Source organism: Lathamus discolor, chromosome 1 (genome assembly GCF_037157495.1).
Source record: "Lathamus discolor isolate bLatDis1 chromosome 1, bLatDis1.hap1, whole genome shotgun sequence".
Classification (NCBI taxonomy): Eukaryota; Metazoa; Chordata; class Aves; order Psittaciformes; family Psittacidae; genus Lathamus; species Lathamus discolor.
In genome coordinates, this window is record NC_088884.1 from 159,572,272 (window position 1) to 159,592,149 (window position 19,878).

The 19,878-nt window shown below is 45.6% G+C and overlaps 1 protein-coding gene across 2 annotated transcripts; it reads right to left on the reverse strand.

Moving 5' to 3' along the window:
- Positions 1-901: 901 nt before the first annotated feature.
- Positions 902-18,818, reverse strand: RNF103 (ring finger protein 103). 2 transcript variants are annotated; one of them, XM_065661553.1, is made up of 4 exons: positions 18,430-18,818; positions 16,329-16,468; positions 5,805-5,920; positions 902-3,030 (listed from the first exon to the last, which is right to left on the reverse strand). In XM_065661553.1, exons 1-4 carry the CDS (start codon positions 18,653-18,655, stop codon positions 1,473-1,475), a joined length of 2,040 nt encoding a protein of 679 aa, XP_065517625.1. In that variant the 5' UTR covers positions 18,656-18,818; the 3' UTR covers positions 902-1,472. The 2 variants fall into 2 exon arrangements, with proteins under 2 accessions (XP_065517625.1, XP_065517633.1); XM_065661561.1 differs by lacking the exons at positions 902-3,030; positions 5,805-5,920 and adding an exon at positions 10,627-11,221 and having other exon boundaries at positions 18,430-18,741.
- Between the last annotated feature and the right edge of the window lie 1,060 nt (positions 18,819-19,878).

The following is a 19,878-nucleotide window of genomic DNA, read 5'->3' on the forward strand; positions in this document are numbered from 1 at the left end:
GTACCGACAGGCCTCAACTGGAATAAAAATGACTTTCTGGGCCACAGGAGAGTTGGTGACATTCTGCTTCTTATACCTCCCTGCTTCAGTATTGCAATAGGGAAAAGGAAAGCAGCGAGGGAAAAGCACTCACAATTACAAACAGCTCTGCTGGTAATTACAAGAATATCCTCTTGGGAAGACGCTGGAAGCAAGGAATATTTGTTATTAAAAAAGATAGTGCCCAGGTGCCCTGGAGAGACAAAACTCTGCCCGGCAGCTCTGCAAGCACCAGCTCCGTACAGGCACGGAGCGGTGGATTGGAACTGCACACGTAAACCTGCCTTTCCACTTCCTGTTAGCATCTTCACTTAATTATCCTGCTTTCGTACCACTAGCAAGAGCTAGGAAAGAAATCAAACAAGGAGACAACTGAAAACACCTTTCCAGGTTAGCCTGTTCTTCTACTTCCCTCATCTTTTCCCTTTCTTTTTCTCTTTCCAACCAACATTTCCTCTCTGGATTTTCAGCCAGATGATTTCTGAAAGCTACACCCAACACCACACCTCCATACCAAAATATAAAGAAAATAGCAGACTCTGGGGGTTTTTTATGGCATTAGCTGGAATCTGTCAATTCTTACACTTTTATCACTGCATGACAGTACTCTGCTGCTTTGTAATGGTTTCCTTTGAGGCTGTAAAGGGGTAAACCTAAAGTCTTCCTAGATGTCTGCAGATGAAGGTGCTGGGGAGACAGCCAGAAGAAGGTCTCTGCTAAAGCAGTTTGTAATCAACTGGAAAAGCAGAGAAGCCCCTCAGTGCAGAGGACTTACGAAGGAAGTAGTAGTGAAACAGCATCACCTTCTCCTTGCCCAGTGGCTAACACTGGAGCAGTGAATTCCTGCACCACTAGGAGATGATTTATTAGTCACAAAAGCTGTGTTATATTTTTATTGGCTTCACAGATAAGGCCAGCAAGACATGTGTAACCGTACACACAGAATAGTTATCAAAACAATTAACATTACAAATCTCCTTTTAAAATAATTTATTTTGCTGATCTCTTTGTCAATGGTACTGGGTTTACAACATACATTATTCAACAAAGATGTGCTGAACAGACTCTAAAATAAGAAACACTTAAATTAAGCAATTGTCTCCGATTAGGATTTCCATGTCACCCACATCCTCACTTGTAAACGTTGGCTGGAATATGCTTCTGTCGTAGGCTTGATGTTTTATTTGTGCTTCCGAAACCAGCATCAAGTTTCCAGATGTTGAAAAGAAAGAAGTTACTGTACTCTAAGTATGCATTCAGTTCAACAGACAAGGCAACCAAATGATTCTGTCGTTAACGTTAGCATCAGCTATATCTTAGCTCACTGCACTAACATTGCAACTAAAAAACTTCACGGAATCTTGGAAGTGACTAACATTTAAAAGGCAAGCAGGAATACCCGGGAAGCTTACAAAGGACACGGGCACACGCAGCTAAGATGGGGTATCACTCGCCAAAGGCGGCGGGTGTGTGTATGGCTGCTTGGCTTTGTAGGAAGCCCACCTGCAGACGGGGCAGCAGTGTCTGCCCCCCGCCAGCCACATCACGATGCAATTCTGGTGGAACACGTGGCCGCAGGGCAGGCCCATGAGCAAACACCCATCTGCGAAATTTTCTAGACACACCACACACTCTGTACAGTGCAACATCTCGGCGGGCCAGGCTGACCAGTCCGGCTCCATGTCACCCGCAATGCTGGATGAGCCGTAGGACCTTGCTTTCCCATCATATGGCTCGTGGTGACAATATTTATTGGCACACAAACAGGGCTCCACACCAGGCTCCCCCTCCTTGTGGAACGTGTTTAGCTCCTCGTCCTCCGAGACTTCCTTTTCGCTACTGAAGACCTCTTTGCTTTCACTGTCAGAGTCACTTTCACTGTCTTGAAAGGTCTCCTCATCGGAATGGACCCCGAGGCATTTAAACCTCCACATTGGTAAGTTCTTTATGTAATCGGTTGGTATCAGAGGGTGAAGCCAGAGGTCGGGGAAGGCCAACCGCTCCAGGAACAAATCTGGGTCTTCATCCCAATCCGAATCAAAGGGAAAGTGTTGAAAAGAAGCAATGGGATGAAACAAGTAGCTGGTGTACCAGTCCCACAGGCTCGAGAGCCACTCCAGATTATTAGCATTTACTTCATCGGTGTTGTTATTGCGTCTTCTTTTCTTCTCAAAGTAATCGATTAGTAAACCGTGACCAAGGTACGTGCTGAGGAAGAGGGCTGGATGCGACGAGTAGAACATCCAATCGGCTCTTACCCAAGAAGCCAAAGTAGTTGTGTTGGAGTACCTGAAGAGTTTTAAGCTGTACTCATAAAAGCTGTCTAAATAGGGGAGTTGCAAAAAACCTAACACGGGCAGCCAGGAAATAATCAATAATGAATTATACGTCCCTAAAGTGCTTATAAGAACCACAAAACGCTTTATAGTAGCTCCCTGTGTAATAAACAGGTCCATCCAAGCCATGAGATTAACCAAAACCAAGCTTAAAACAAACAAATCATTAACTTCTGGTTGTAACGAGCGCAAAAAGGAATCCATGGCACGTAGGGATATGAATTCACCGGTGTTATTTCCATACCTGTAAATCCCCTCGGGAGTCCTAAGGATGTAGGATGGTGTCTTATAGACACCAATTTCTGCCATGGAACTTTTATTGTCCCAGTTTTCCACGTTCACAAAAATAAACTCTACTCTTCCAGTAAACTTTACACTGAGTGCAGAGAAGAAAGCTGGGGGCTGGTCCAGGTTGGCAAACAGGTATATTTTCACACGGTACTGGTCGCTTTTGTTCCATTCTTCCTTTAAATGCTCCCAGTTGTAAATGGTTTTGATCCGAGAAGCAGCGTGGGCTGTGATCCATTTGAAGATGTGCTCCACCTCGATTCTGCGCCCGTTGTATTCCTTCAGCATCACTTTTCCCTTGGAGGTGCTGGTTTGTGGCACTGACATGATGAGGGTGGATTTCAGCCAACCCCTCCTCCTGCAGTATCTACAAAGAAAAGAGTGGGTTAGATGACAGTTTCAGAACCCTGAGGCTGCAGCGCTTAAATTACTGTTGTGAATCCAAAAATGAGATGTGCTGAGGACCTGGGGATCTTTACACAGAATACCAGGAAATATGGGCACGCAATATTCACTGTCCAAGTGTATTTATTATTATATTTGTTATCTAGCTTACAGAAATGTTGTAGCAACACATATTCATAAACCAGAAAGAGGAGTAGTAATTTTTATAGGCTGTTGTAGTAAACAAGGCCATACAGACATTCATACTTTGTAGCTGGATTTGAAAAATACTCTGCTCTTTGCTATACAGTTTTTGTATGAGAAGCTATTTTTCCTTGGCCTTCCAGCCAAGAAGATGATCACTATAGTGTAACTCAATGCCCCACAGCTCTCCTGAGCCTCAGGATAACTCTCCCAGTGCTTCCTTCCACCCTAGTTTTGCCAAGCAGCAGTGGGGTGAAGTTAACAGGGTATTGGTCTGTTTGCAGTTGCTTTAATGATGCTGAGAAGTGTCCACTTCCTACTGGGGCCATTTTGATAGAATTATAGAATGGTTTGGGTTGGAAGGGACCTTAAAGCTCATCCAGTTCCAACCCCTGCCACGGGCAGGGACCCCTTCCACTAGAGCAGCTTGCTCCAAGCCCCTGTGTCCAGCCTGGCCTTGAGCACTGCCAAGGATGGGGCAGCCACAGCTTCTCTGGGCACCCTGTGCCAGCACCTCAGCACCCTCACAGGGAAGAGCTTCTGCCTAAGAGCTCAGCTCAGTCTTCCCTCGGGCAGGTTCAAGCCATTCCCCTTGGCCTGTCCCTACAGGCCCTTGTCCAAAGCCCCTCTCCAAGTTTCCTGTAGCCCCTTTAGGCACTGGAGCTGTTCTGAGGTGTCCCCTTCAGGAGCCTTCTCTTGTCCAGGCTGCCCCAGCCCAGCTCTCTCAGCCTGGCTCCATAATCATTTTGAAAGGATGCAGACAGGGAAGAGGTGTGGTCAGAGAGCTCACCGCAAAACCAGCACAGGAGGAAGCAGCCTCACGCTGCTGGATGATTTGCTCTAAACGAACACCCCTGCTGGGGCTGAGCTGGGGCGAACTCCAAATCCATACCTAAAAGAAGAGGCTCTTCAAGGCTGAACCCCGAGTCATGGTGCAGACCCCAGTAACCATGAGAAAAGCCTGATGACTCAGGAGATCCCTTCTCTCATGCATCTTTTCTGCCAGCATCACTATGCCACTCGATTTATCTAATTCTCCCTTTAGGAAACATCTGTCAGGCTTCAACAACCAAAACATGACACAGCCAACAGGCATGCAAGCTGTGCCTGAGAACCTGGACACTGCAACAGGGGCCATCAGCCATGTTCACTCACCACCTTACCTACCTCCTCTCTGCTTTTGCTCAAATCAGCATCTATTTAGACAATTACATCTCCCCAGTTCTAAAATGTAGTATTTTTAGAAGGAGCCATAAGATATTACCCTACTAATAAAGGGACTGTAGCAATAGGACAAGGGGTGATGGGTTTAAATTTAAACAGGGGAAGTTCAGGTTAGATATAAGGAAGTTCTTTACTGTGAGGGTGGTGAGGCACTGGCACAGGGTACCCAGAGAAGTGGTAAATGCCCCATCCCTGGCAGTGTTCTAGGCCAGGTTGGACAGAGCCTTGGGTGACATGGTCTGGTGTGAGGTGTCCCTGCCCATGACAGAAGATTGGCACTGGATGATCTTAAGGTCCTTTCCAACCCAAACCATTCCCTTATTTGATGTATCCTGACTACTGTGGTGTGCAGCGTTCTGCTGAATTTCAGCTGCCACCTGATGAAAACGATTCACAAGGGTTTAATCAACAAAACATTTACTGCATTAAGGAAAAATGACTTCATTTAAAACACAGGATTTGATGGTAACATTAAGACTAGTTAGGAGCTATGCAAAGAGAAGCACTGCCAAATGTCTCAGGTGTTCAAATACCAGTGTTTTGATTAGACAAGATTATTTTGCATAAGCATTTTCTCTTGTGATTAACTCTGGGATTTGTGCAAACATTTAGGACTGTGTAAGACCTGCATATCCATACATGCCACTGGAATTCCAGACAAAGTCTCCCATCACGTGAAGCAAATGCTTCCAACAAAACGTGCAAAAACCCCTTCTTTTTACAGTAGCGCAGAATGACTATTCACTCCTGTGGCTCTGCTCTTCTTCCTTGTTCAAAGTCAAACAGCAAACAGCAGTGGATCTGGCAGAGCACGCTGTGTGTTGTCAAAGGGTGTGTGCAAGTTTATATAGAAACATGCACATTTGTCAGGGAACAGGATTTGTTCCCTGAGAAACAGGCACTGTTTGGGTGGTTCACGCTCACCTGTGTTTCTCCTTTCCAGATGGCAATGTAGCAACTCTACAACTGGTACAGTTCTCTTACAAGGGCTATATATATACAGCTTTGTCCTACGCAAGCAGAATTCTTGTCCCCAGATGCCTGGCCTATAAGGCCAAACTCTCCCATCCCTTCCCTTCCACTGCTCTATTACACTTTACATAGTCTAATCATGCATTTCCCACATGGTGCTTCAGGACGCTGCAGCTCTATGTCTATGATACTGATAAATCATGTAATGGAGAATTCTGAACAGACTTCACTACAGATAAAACCATGAATAAAGCCACCTTCTGTCACAGCTACTTTTATACACAGGCAGCCCTGCTGCCAGAACACAGCTGAGCCTTAAGATATGCTTTTGATTTAAATAATCCTTTAGGAATATACCTGGGGTCGCTGGAACAGTTAAAAGTGCCGGTACGTATGCCAAATCTTGATACTTTCTTCACCATTTTCTCCCAGTGGACTTTACCCACCAGTGGGCTTCTGTCATTTGCTATGACCTGTTGCCAAAAGGAAATAACAGTTTAGTGTCACAGTGAATTTGCTTCCTGAAATAAAGAGCAAGTTTCATGAAAACAGAGACGGAGTCACACTTGATACAGTTCTCCCCTTCTCTCACAACACAGAGTGGGTTTATGCAATCAGGAACCACACTGAGTATCTTTGGAGAGTGAAGCTCTAAGGCAGAAATACAGTTTCTGCAGACAGACAAAAGTGCAGCATCATTTTAAGTACCTGTTAAGACACTAAAATGAGTGGTACTTAATGAAACCTTTGGGAAAATAACAAAGCTATCATTAACCAGTTGATACGAGGGGAGAAAGGAGGAGGATGCAGCAGGTTCCTCTTTTTTGCAGTAAAAAAGACTACTGATTTATCAGAATTCTCCATGAAGTTACAACATACCAAAGAAATGGTGTCTCAGATTACCTGGTACCACATTAGGCTGCCAACAGCCATTTTGAAGCAGTGGAAACTAGGGATTAAACTCTCAGATAACACCTAAAAACCTTGATCCCTTCCAGCTTTGCCAGTGACTCACTCAGTAACTTCACAGGACTGTTCCACCAACTCCAATGTCCCATCTGCCATTCACTGTGATGTATCCCAAGGTCCAATTTGTTCTAATCTAGTCTATTAAAGCAGTATGTCAGGTTACTTGGGCAGACACAAATGACAAAGAGTGAGTATTTATCCTTTGACTTATAACTATGCAGGGAAGGAAAAGAAGAAAAGAAAGCCCTGCCTGCCTGCAGTTGACAGGTAATTTTGACTGACATGACTGATCATGCTTTATTCCATGAGCCATCACATTTTCTATTTCAGAAATGCCTCACATGCTTCTGCAGGCTCACTGGCAACCACTTGGAATGTATTTTTGTATCGAGGTTTGAATCTCCCATTTGTTAGGGATTTGTTTACCTGCCATTAAACTTCTCTCCATCGTTTTCTGGGTTAACAACCTCAAACGTCAGCTTTCCTCTGGAGAAGAAAAGGCTGCGTGGGGACCTAATAGCAGCCTTCCAGTACCTGAAGGGGGCCTATAGGGATGCTGGGGAGGGTCTCTTCGTCAGGGACTGTAGTGACAGGACAAGGGGTAACGGGTTCAAACTTAAACAGGGGAAGTTTAGATTGGATATAAGGAGGAAATTCTTTCCTGTTAGGGTGGTGAGGCACTGGAATGGGTTGCCCAGGGAGGTTGTGAGAGCTCCATCCCTGGCGGTGTTCAAGGTCAGGTTGGATGAAGCCTTGTGTGGGATGGTTTAGTGTGAGGTGTCCCTGCCCATGGCAGGGGGGTTGGAACTAGATGATCTTGAGGTCCTTTCCAACCCTAACTATTCTATGATTCTAAGTCTGGTTATCACTGTGCTCCATGCACAGGCTGAGATGCAGACCTGCAAACGGTGTCTGACCTTTGAGACTCAAAATATTATCTGCTTTGTGCTAGCATCCTCTCAGAAACTTAAGATTGAGAGAATTCACTAAGCAGAACATTCTCCATAGGGAAACAAAGTTAAATGGAAGATACAGATTACACTGAGCCCAGAATGCTTAAATAAAACCAGAGGTGAGCAGCTGGATTAGAAGCCTTCAAGTTATTCTTAAAACACACATACCACATAGAAAAGCCCTTCTGGTTCACTAAGTGTAGTCTTCAAGCATCAATACAACGAGCTGGGGAAGCCTGCTGTATTACTGAGCCTTCTTTACATCCCCCACTGTAACTGAAGCACTTTGGCTAGTTTAAACTTGTTCCTTTCAGATGCTTCGGCTAAAAAAGAAGACATTCCTAAAGACTTCTTCACACTAGGATATCCTCAGAGCTACTACAGTGTGAGAAATGCATCCAGCAGAGTAAGGAATCACTATGTTTTACTAGTAAGCACAGAAGTGAAACATTGATAACTAGATTCCAACCACTCAGAGACTGGTTTCTCCCATGTGCATGTTATGACCAAGCCCAGCACAGTCCTTGGGAGTATGCTGATGGTAAGTGCAGAAAGACCAGTCCTGCTCAGCTGTTTCTTCTGTCCGGTAGCTACAACACTCACTTTAAGTGACAAGATAGACATTTGTTGCAAATACAGTCACCAATATGTTTTACTGTGGGCTTTTTAATACCAGTTTTACTCCCCTCCTATGAAAAAGTCTTTCCCCTTGGAGAAGGTTATTTATGTTGAAGGCAAACAACAGAACCAGCAGTTTTAACTAGACAGAGAGAACCCTACTATGGTTTTGCACACTGAAGCTGTGTAAAATTCCTTGGGCTCAGGCTTTTTTATATCATCATGGCAAAAAAACCCCAAATAAACAGCTCCATTGCCGCTGCTCCTTGCAGACAGCACCCACTTAGAACACTGGGAGTTCACCACACAGAAGCGAGGGGCTGTGTTTGGAAAGTAATCATCATCTCTGTGGATGAGGGAGTCGGAGAGAATACTGCAGGTTAAGCAATCACAGTGTAATTCAGTTCAAATTAGAGATAACCTGCAACACTTGTAACTGGTTCTATTTAAGAAGTGTGGGTTTTGCTCAGCTAAGAAATTGAGCTTCAAAACCTGTGACTGAGGAGAGCAGGAATCTGAATGTGGAAGAGGCCTGGAAGTTCCTTAAGTCCAAGGCGTTCAAGCTAGCAGGGTTTTATATGTCAAGTCATGTACTTCTTCCTAGCAAGCGCTTCCAAGAAGATGTCAGAAATAGTTTGCGAATCTACAAGGAATGAATAAAGGTCAAAAGGGAAAGCTAGCAAAGAAAGTAAGGAAAAATGAGCAGTTCAATTAGACCATACAAAGGATATTACAAGCTGCATCAAAAGGTTTTTCAGGCATGTGAATCAGAGTAGAACAGAGGGAAAAGCAGCAGGATCACCACACAATGACAACAGGGTACAAACGCCAAATCACTTTGTTTTTAAACTGAAATGCATGCTCTGACTCAGTTTTCAGTGCAGAGGAGATGGCTGCCCATGGACAGGTTAGTGCATTGATGGGAAGAGACTGTGCCATTTCAAGAGGGAAACAAAACTCGAACAATTTAACCTGTGTAAATAGGTAATTTCAATCTCAGAACTGCCGTGCAACGAGCACATCAAATCACACATGACGCTGTGAAGGTTTTGTATAAAGCCCTGTCAGACTCATTTACACTGACAGCAGAGCAAGAAGTTAGTAACTGTATTTAAGAGCCCACCCATTTGATCTCAAGGGTATGCAAAACTGTAGAACAGATTTTAAAGGTGCAAAGACTTCAAGCTGTGTTTTCCATCCCTTTCCAGCATACAATACTGAAGATGTATCATTCCTGATTGAGAGTTAAAAATCCATCTCTTCCTGGAGAAAACGAGCCAAGTTTCAAGAGAAAGGGAAGGCAGAACCCTGTCTATAGTGTGGAAGGGTATCATATATTGTGCCACATGGAAGATTTCCATGCGAACTGGATATAAGCTTTTATAGTGAGTGAAAAAAACAAGCTTTAAACTGAGTAAATAGTCTAAGGCAAGAAAACATCAAAATGCCAGGAAAGTACTAACAGACTTCTTAATATATCTACCTTAGAGCTCAGTTCAGCATATATTCCTATTAATGCCCTCCCTGCAGGAACTCTTTTAAAGTGTTCCAAAGCCATCTGTAGATGACATAAACTTGGGAAGCATGGCTGTGTGCGAAAGAGGACTGCAATGCACAAATCTTGTAACTCAGAGTGTCAGAAATGAAATTGAATTCAATAATGAACAGGACACTTGGGGAGTTCATCACATAGAAACAGCGATGGGAGGAAAAGCTGGGATCTATTAGTTGATTCAAAAGGGACTGTGAGCCATCACTAGTAACTGGCTGTGAAATACGCAAAGCCCAGGATATATTATACCCGACAAAACAAACTTGGTTGATTGATCTCACATACTGGGAGCAGGCACCAAGAGCCAAGGAAACTAAAGGGTGATGTCAATTTAAATGCAATAGGAACAAATGAGCCAGATGAATACACTGAAGCCAGACATCAGATACACCTTTCCAAGAACAGAACAGTCAGAAGGAGTTTTACACTCAGCCAATTTCTGATTTAAGACAGACAGCAAGACGTTTTATAAACACATATTCCACAGTCTAGCAGAGCTGAACTCGCTCATCAAGAAGGTCCCTTGCAGCCATATGCTCTATTTCATTTTAAAGAAATAAAAGACAAAGCTCAGAGGAGAAGGTGTCTTGTATGAGATCAGCTGGGAAACAAACACCTCCTTTAGAGGAACGCAAACCCTTTGAGCTTTTCGTAGTATGAGCTTTGTTCACAATCTGTAAAATAACACATGTCAGAGTGAGAAGCCAAGGAAGATAACTCAATGAATCCATTAATCATCTTAACGGGCTAGGAGAATCCAATAGGATCACAGCAACCCTGCCATTTAATAACCCCACATCAAGGAGAAGATCTGCTCCCTCACCTACACCTAACCCAGGCCAGAGGACTGGCTCTGACTGCAGGGTCCAAATTAACTTCCTTATGGGTGAATTCCTGGTGCTTTAGTGGAAGATGCTGGAGAGGGCAGGCCCTCTCTAAGTATCCATCCACAAACCTCCTCTTAAGTCTCAGACATGTTTCTTCATACTCCATCAGTGAATTTGTGAGGACCACACTGCAGATAAATTATGCCACCAAAATGTGCACAGTAAAAATGAGAAGATGGGGGTTTGGAAATCTCCTTTATTTGCACATGTTCTGATTGAGTGTTCTTGTTTAGTTTCCACAAACACTTGAGAAGGCGACTTCCAGATACCACAGAGAACAACATGAAAATAGAATTCATCCAGGGCCATAGAATACTGAAATCCTGATTTCAGTGGGCATTTAAGCAGGCAGCTTTTGTGCTAAAAGAGCTCTCCTGACTTTGAATTTGATAGAACTGTCCCAAAAGAGGCCAGTCAAGAGCATAATTAACAGAACCATTTTGATCTGTATGTTAAAATAGTCATAGTTCTGACATGAAAGAAGCAAACAGACTCTTAAGAGCAAATACCCCGGAGACAGAAAGATACAAACACTTGGAAATATAGGACAATGTCAGCAAGATACTTTTCCTCTCTTCCCAAATCCCAAACGAAAAGTGTCTTGAGGAGATGCGTCAATACTGCAGTAACTACTTCATGGCTGTCATCAATGCTGCTCCTTGATTTCCAGTTATCAGTAAGGATTAGTCGTATAAATCAGATCTTGTTCCATCTCTTTTAGACAGCTATGTAGAGATTTCCAAACAGGTCACTGTAGCTGATTTGGTGTCGGTATGGTTTGAGGCTCACTCACAACTAAATCACACAGCATGAGAATGAGTCAGAGACAGACAAATGCAGAACAAACCCTTCATGGTGTTTCAACTCTCATTATTTTCTAGTTCTAGTGAGGATACTGAGTGTCAGACACACCTGCTCAGACCAGGAACACAGTGCTGAACACTCACGAATAGTCAAAACTTGGGTTTACAGCTTAGCCACAAAGACACCAGCTCCAGGTGCTCCTCAGCTCTAGGCATGAGGGCACTGTGACAGGTTTAAAACCAGCAGGAAGAACAAAAACCTATTAAATAGACACCTTTTCCTGCAGCAGCCAATCCTCACCCAGCCTCAGCAAGTCAGTCTGTGCACGCAGGAGTACACACAGGTGAACTGGGTAAAAACAATCTGTGGCTCTGCCAAAGGCAGAAGTGATTTCTAACTTCTATTATGAACTGGTCAGGTTGTACGTATGGGAGAACTGACATTCTGGTTTGGCGGTTTCCAAACTGCCAGCAGGAAGCCTGTTATTACTGTAAAGAGTCCATGCCCTCACTGGAAGACTTTTAGAGATCCACAAAGACACAAAGGTTCAAAGTCCCTGGTCTGTTCATTGCAACCTTCTGTGCTTTTCACAGAATGAGAGAATCACAGAATGATTTAGGTTAGAAAGCACCTTAAGATCATCCAGTTCCAACCCCCTGCCATGGGCATGGACACCTCACACTAAACCATGTCACCCAAGGCTCTGTCCAACCTGGACTTGAACACTGCCAGGGATGGAGCATTCAGAGCTTCCCTGGGCAACCTATTCCAGTGCCTCACCACCCTCACAGTAAAGAACTTCTTCCTTATATCTAACCTGAACTTCCCCTGTTTCAGTTTAAACCTATCACCCCCTCGTCCTACCACTACAGTCCATGAAAAGTCCCTCTCCAGCATCCTTGTAGGCCCCTTCAGATACTGGAAGCTGCTGTGAGGTCACCACGCAGACAGACTTCATAGAACCCTTTATAACCAACAGCTGGGCTACAAACTGCCCTTCCCATAGATAAACAAAAGTATTTGGACAATTCTCCTTTAGATATAATTCATTTTAAATGCACTGGTGAGTTGCTAACTAGAAGCATGGAGAAAAGCCCACTTAGTCAAGAGCATGTCAATAAGTTTCTACATGACTGTCTGCACTTGTATTAACCCTGAGACATCTCACTGCTTATTATTCAGCATCATGCTGACAAAACTGGATTTCCACTCTTTCCTAGGAACTCACAACTGGTTCAGAATCCACCCATATGGATTAAAGATGTCTGGAGGTTTTTGGCTTTTCTGAGAAAGAGACTCTAAGAAATTAGGTCAAAATAGGCAGTGACAGAAGACTACATCCATGACAGGATGCAGAAATGAACCACCTTAAAATCGTGTGTAGTTTCTCAAGGGAGGTGGGTGACCTATGCACCAGCCTGAAGAGCTCAGTTAAGCTGCCGGTTAAGCCAGAGGCTGGGAATAAATGAGCTGCTGGAATGAATTAACATGGATGCACAGGAATATGAGAACTATTACATTCAAGCTGATGGTATTCTGCACCTCAACTGGGTAGGAAGCCTCTCAAGAAGGATACTGGAAGTTAAAATCAGGTATCCTTTGGGAATTGATCCTGAAGGGCTACTGGCAAAGACACAAATACACAAAGATGTAGTCTGAAAGAACTGAGTGTTTCTGCTTAATTTCTTTGTCGTGGGAACAGCTGAACCACCTGCAATATTGAGAAGGCAAATAGGAAAAGTACTCATCCTGCATGCAAGGGAAAGAAGGAACGGAAGGAAAGAAGGGAAGGAAAGGACGGAAGGAAAGAGGGGAAGGAAAGGAGGGAAGCAGGAAAAGACCACCAAAATCCTGTAGACATATCCCTGGCTCTGTGACTACACCACCTGAACAAGAAGCGGAGATGCAGAATAGACCACAACATTTTACATCCGTAGTAACATCCTTCGCACCTCTACCAGACCTGACCAGAATGTTTCTTCTCCTGTTTCAATGCCCAGAAGTTCCCTTTACCTCCCTTCACCACTGTGTTAAGAGACTTTTAGAATAAAAACAGAGAATAATTTAGCTTTTAGCTTCATTCAAAGAGGGGTTTTATCTGCAGATCATTTACTGCACGCTTTTAGAAAGTCATAATGACTATGACATTATTGAATATTACGGGCTTCTAGTGACTAACCAGAGAGCACGAGCAGAGTCTGGAGAAGCTAGAACGTTATGTGTTACCCCTCTCCAACAAGAGAAGCAGGTCTAGAAGCTACCATTCATCCTACTCACCCTCCTTGCCAGCCAAAGAAGTGCACAGCAGCAGCTGGCAAGCAAGAAGAAAGGCATAGAAGGAGAGGTATGAGATCATAAGCTAATAGGAGAAAGAACACGCTGCTGTCTGTGGCTCTATGGAAGCTCTGCATAGGAGCAGAGGGCACCTGTGAACAGCCACATCAGTAAACAAATTACTGGTGAACCCGAATGCTTTGCATGTGGATTTTCAGAGAATAAGGAAACAAAGGCAGGAAATGCTGTTCCTTTCTTTACTTTCTCCAAGGAATTCATCTGGCTGGCTCTAAATGCTGAATTCACATCTGAATTTGTGTCAAACATATCAACTCTTTCCTCTTTGTCCCTTGATTCCGCGCAGACAGCCATGGCTATCACATTGCCAGCCTATGCCACCTCAGAAATGTCACTTACATGCATCAGGAAACAAGAATCATCTTCAGAGTCCCCATCCTCCCATATATCATCACGAAGCGTTCAAACCCAACTGCACCAACAGTCACTGTGCCAGCTGAGCCAGAGCTGTTCCTCTCTCCACGGCTTTCCAGCAGCTCCCTGAATAGAAATTCAGGGTCAGGATCCTGGAAAGGATATCAGGATCCTTTCTGCTTCCCAACAGCAGAGCAGGGCAGTGCTCTGACCTTGTCTGCGGTCACCAAACCCATCCATGGGGGAACCTCACTCTGTGCTGTGCCTGTCTAAGCACTGAGCTGATTAACTGGCTGTAAAGTTTCCATAGGACTCCTAATGGTGAAGAAGGCAAGGGAGGGTGATCAAGAGTGAGAACAGGGAAGTGGTGATAAAAACGAGCTCTGCAGGGATGGGGAGTAAGAAAAGAACATGAGAAACCTGTGACAGAACACAGAGAACCAGCACAGGAGTTATGAAGACAGGAGTTACAGTGGGGAAGGGAGCAAAAAGAAACTCAGGAGTGATGAAAACTCCAAAAGCAAGCACGGAAAAGATAAATTGCACGTCTTGTGGTTTTTTTGTGGCGAAACAGACAAATAGTGCTCAGCAAGTAAATTATTTAGTAAATTCCACTAATTTTTTGTTGTCCACGGCTATTGTGACCAACTGAATAGCTGTGAAATATTCCCAGAATGATGACAACATCCATCACCCCAGAGACATCCAACCACAGCCTATGTGATCCGCTATTATGAAGCCAGCTGAAAATATATGAGGATTAAAACTCTGCAAGCAGCAGACAACAGAGAGCTGCCAGATTTTACTCTTCTGAGCTGCATGGGGAGGGAAAGTTGTTCATAGCATATTCATGCTCCTATTTGTCAACTATCTTGGAGATGTGTAAACTTCCTTTCAACACGCTCCCTCTGCTTGAAGAATGCCCTTCTCTGTGATTTAAACCCGAAACTTAAGACTCAATAACATCCAAATACATCTTTCCCACAATACAAATGCCATTTCGGCTCTGAAGGTAATCTGTCCTCTCCTGCTCTATTTTAGGGTGAGATCTGATGTGGTGACAGCAGGAAGTCACTAAATCTTGATAATGTATTGAAATAGAAAACATGAAGTGAAGGAGACGGGACAAACCAGGCAGGAAAGCTGTCACCTCAACAACGAATTGTCAGAGGCAGAATTCACATTGCCTGATGTGGCTGTCAGCAGGGAACTTACACCTTAAAAAACCTCTATCAACAGAGAAGTTAATGCAGAAAAGCTTTTTTTACAGTTTGGTCTGCATTACTTATGTTCTCAAGAGTGATAATAAATAGTTTCAGAATCCTATTTCAGAGACTCATAGAATGGTTTGGGTTGGAAAGGACCTTAAGCTCATCCAGTTTCCAGCCCCCTGCCATGGGCAGGGACACCTCACACTAAACCATGTCACCCAAGGCTCTGCGCAACCTGGCCTTGAACACTGCCAGGGATGGAGCATTCAGAGCTTCTCTGGGCAACCTATTCCAGTGCCTCACCACCCTCACAGTAAAGAACTCCTTCCTTATATCTCACCTGAATTTCCCCTGTTTCAGTTTGAACCCATCACCCCTTGTCCTATCACTACAGCCCCTGATGAAGAGTCCGTCTCCAGCATCCTTGTAGGCCCCCTTCAGGTACTGGAAGGCTGCTCTGAGGTCTCCACGCAGCCTTCTCTTCTCCAGGCTGAACAGCCCCAACTTCCTCAGCCTATTTGCCAAAGTCTTCCTTTTCCAAATGTTCTTTTCCTCCCATGCAGCCCTGGGGAAGCACACTTGAAACCAGCGAGCACGCAAGCTTTGGGGGAAGCTTAACTTTCAGCTACTGGAATATGTTATGGAAGCAGCACACTGAGATCCTGCCTTTGTGAAGAGGCAACAGAGGTTTTTAGAAGTGCTGTAAGCCCCTGAGATAAACAGAAACTTAAACCCCCTGGGTGTGAGCATGTAATGCAACCAAAGGAAGAGCAACACCAGAAGCACCTCTCCTGTGCCAGCTGAGAGCATCTATACTTCATGCACTTCACACTTACACAAGCTCTTACAACACCAGGGCCAAGTACTTGCAGAGGCTGTGTACTCAAGAGTGTGCTGCTTTGCTTGTTTTCTGGTTCTAAAGTACCTGGTTTTCATAAAGCAATCCACAGAATAACAGGGTTTTTTTCTCCCTGCCTGTGTAGGAGTGCCTGTCACTTCCCAGCCTGCCGTGGCTTTTTTCAAACACATTTATTCCTTATGATCTCCCTAATGTAGTTTATCTTTGTCACCATCTCCCTGTTACACACGTTTACTACTAGTTAACTACGCTCATAAATCCTCCTTTGAAACACATTTGGGATGTGATAAATACACAGAAATAAATGATCAGATTTCTCTACCTGAACCAGCCAGATCCCATCTTTTGTGTCTTCTACAAGCTCATAGAAGTGCATTTCACCACTGAAGTTTGTACTGGAAACCGATTCAGAAGCCTCTTCTTCCTTGAGAGCCGAATAAAGCTCTCCTTCCATGAGGTCTCCTGAAAAAGAGACAAGTGAAGACATTCAATTCAAACAGCACTCGAGAAGGATCACTTCATGAATTCTAGTAACAGATTAACTGCATTTCACATGGGCGCTCAAAGAACCTTTTCAGGACAAAGGTAACTAAACTGTGAAGGTTTAATTCTGTTTATCACGACTACAAACAACCTGACTTCAGCTGCCAAATGCGATCACACAGATGCACCACACACGCAACTGAGCTCACAGAAGCATAAATGAGCATCTTCCAAGCCTCACTCTCTGAAACAACGATATTCAGTGGCTGCAAGGAGTTTTTACTGCTATATCTTTGCTTTCATTTCGGTTTTCATTTCATTCACAGGACACTCATTTTGCAGCAATTTAATGGTGAGAATTCAAACAGCCTCCCAAAATCCCAATCCGTAACTTTGTACCAAAACAAAGCTGTCTGTTGTCCCATTGCTAGCAAAAACCTCAGCTAGAACAACTGAGCTGCTGGCTTCTGTTTTCACAGTTGGAGAAAGTTCCCCTCAACACCAGTCACAGCGATGTAAAGAGCTCCCAGTAAAACCATCCGGTAACGTTTCCTTTGCAACCTCACTTCCCTCTCGCGTTCTGCTTCACAATCATTCCAAATGCTGTTCATGACAAGAAGCATTCTAGTAACTCATCCATTACTTCATGAGCCGAAGTCTTGTCCAGAAAGACCGTTTCCTTCAGAAATACAAGTGCTGCAGCTGAAACCCTCGAGGGGTTTCCAAAAGTATTCATAGAATTCAGAGAGAAAAAAAAAACCCAGGAATTAAGGAAAAATGCTGCAAAGCTGGTTGGTGAGAGAAGCGTTTCCATGACATTTGGAGAAGTCAGTTAATGGAGTTTGTTTGGAGTTAAACACTTCCCTGCGGCATATGCAACCCAAACATCATGACATCATGAGAGTACCTGACAGCCAAGGAGTGAAAGGCACTGGAAACAAAAGTGAAATCACCGAATGCTTTTTACTGCTGGGGCAGCAAAGGGAATAAACAGCATCAATAAACAATGAACAATAAAAGGAAATCGGATTTAAATGCCCAGCATTAGTATCAATTATTTAAAGCATCGTTTTTTAAGGTTATGGCACTCGCTGTGCTCATCCAAACCCTCCTCTGTCTGCCTATCCCGACTACAGGGATTTGGGGATTTCTCTCTGGCCCCTTCCATCATCGATTTCGAAGCAGTAACTCGTATCTTCCTGCTTGGCTGGCACGACAGCTATTACATCAGCCCCATCTCCCAGGCCTTGGGGCAGCTCCCTCCGGCCACCCCAGGCCAGCACCCTGCCTGTCGGGATACTTGAGCCGCTCCTCGCGTCGCCAGAGCTCTTCACCCTTCGCTATTCATCATTCCCCGAAAGTCCACCTCCTTCACCCTGTTTTCCCTACTTCCCAAATGCCTCCCTGCCTTTCTCCAAGCCATTTTCTGTACGCAGCATGTACTTCTGCTCCTCTTCTATCAAAGCGCCACATCCCTCGGTACCCATCTCTCCTGCTATAAAATCACTGCCTTCCTCAGGACCCATCTTGACAGCAAGACCTGTAACAATATCAGCAAACGGGATTCCAGGAGAGGAATACACGGGCAAAACAAGCTGGCCCCGGCTGCAAGCAGCGATACAGATGTGGATCCTTTCCTCCTTGTTTATCACAGCAGACGACATTCGCCCTCCTCTGTGCCACCACCACCCCGACCCCGACCGGCGCAACCCAGCGGGAAGAAACCCTTGCTCGATGACCCTGCTCACCGAGGCCTTCCCTCCTCGCAGCCCGTTCGGGCTCCCAACGCCACCATGCCCGAGCTTCCCCCCTTTGCCTTCCTCCATCGAACCCCTCCAGCGCCTGGGGTCCTCAGTGCGAGCAACCGGCTCCCTCCCTGACTTCCCCGTCCGACCGCGGGACGCAGCGCCCGGCTCTCCATCCCAGGGGTCACGGCGTACCTGACTTCTCCACCAGCTCCCGCACATCCTTCTTCTCGGGCAGCCCGGAATGCCCCAACCCTCGGCACTCCAGGATAGTCCGCAGCTTCCTAAAGCTCAGCGCCACCGGGTCCACCAGCTGCGTGGCCAGGAACCCGCTCTCGTACCACGCCACGGCCTCGAACACCCTGGCCAGCACGAAGAGCGCCAGGAAGTAGAGCAGCAAACAGCACAGCTTCACCCACATCTTCCCGCCGGGGCTGCCCGCCGAGGGGCCGCCGAGCCGGAGGCCGGGCTGCCGCGGAGCGGAGCGGAGCGGAGCGGAGCGGGGCCGGGGCGCGGGGAGGGGCGGGGGGGGGGGGGATGTCAGCGCCGCGGGGCCGCGGGGCTCCCGCCTCCCTCCCGCCGCTGTCCCCGCCCCGGCGGAGCCGCCGGCGGAGACATAACAAGTGACGTGAGCAGCCGGGGACGGCGGAGGGCGGGGACCGGAGGGAGCCGGGGGGGGACGGGACCCGGTAGGGCCGTGGCCCCGCCGTGATTCAGCAGCGGGCGAGGATGCGGATCGCTGCCGGCATCAAGTTGGGACCCAGCGGTTTATATATATATGTACATATACACATATAGATACCTAGTTTTTATATATATAAAACTATTATATATAAATTTTTATATATATATATAAACTTGAGATATATATATCCCAACTTGATATATATATATATATATATATATAACCCTCCAGTGGAGAGGTCATTGGGTCGGTCAGTTTGAATGCAGCTCAATGGACGCGGTTTATTCGGACTCGGGGTGCTGAGCCCTCGGTCAGTTTGAATGCAGCTCAATGGACGCGGTTTATTCGGTCTCGGGGTGCTGAGCCCTCCACCTCTCGTGTCCACACACCAGCCCCGCTCCCAGCTCTTCACTGGATGAAGTGGAATCATCTGCCCAGGTTAAAACCTGCATTCTGCAGCTGCTGCTCTGCTCTTGTGAGACCCCGCTTGCAGCACTGTGGGCAGTTGTGGTGTCCTCAGCGTAAGAAGGACATGGAGCTGTTGGAGGCCCCCAGGATGATCAGGGGACTGGAGCACCTCCTGTATGAAGATGATAGGTTGAGAAAGTTGGGGCTGTTCAGCCCGGAGAAGAGAAGGCTGCGTAGAGACCTCATAGCAGCCTTCAGTATCCGAAGGGGCTACAAGGATGCTGGAGAGGGACTCTTCATCAGGGACTGTAGCGACAGAACAAGGGGTGATGGGTTCAAACTGAAATAGGGTAAGTTCAGGTTAGATATAAAGAAGAAGTTTTTTACTGTTAGGGTGGTGAGGCACTGGAATGGGTTGCCCAAAGAAGTGGTAAATGCTCCATCCCTGGTAGTGTTCAAGAGCCTTGGGTGACATGGTTTAGTGTGAGGTGTCGCTACCCATGGCAGGGGGTGGGAAGTGGATGAGCTTAAGGACCTCTCCAATCCAAACC

Excerpts from the sequence above, each read along its gene's own strand:
- RNF103 (XM_065661553.1), bottom strand. The coding sequence starts at position 18,655 with ATGTGGGTGAAGCTGTGCTGTTTGCTGCTCTACTTCCTGGCGCTCTTC. Across the intron at positions 16,469-18,429 it reads GGAGCTGGTGGAGAAGTCAG|GAGACCTCATGGAAGGAGAG; the intron begins GTACGCCGTGAC and ends TCTCTTTTTCAG. Across the intron at positions 3,031-5,804 it reads AACTGTTCCAGCGACCCCAG|ATACTGCAGGAGGAGGGGTT; the intron begins GTATATTCCTAA and ends TTTTCTTTGTAG.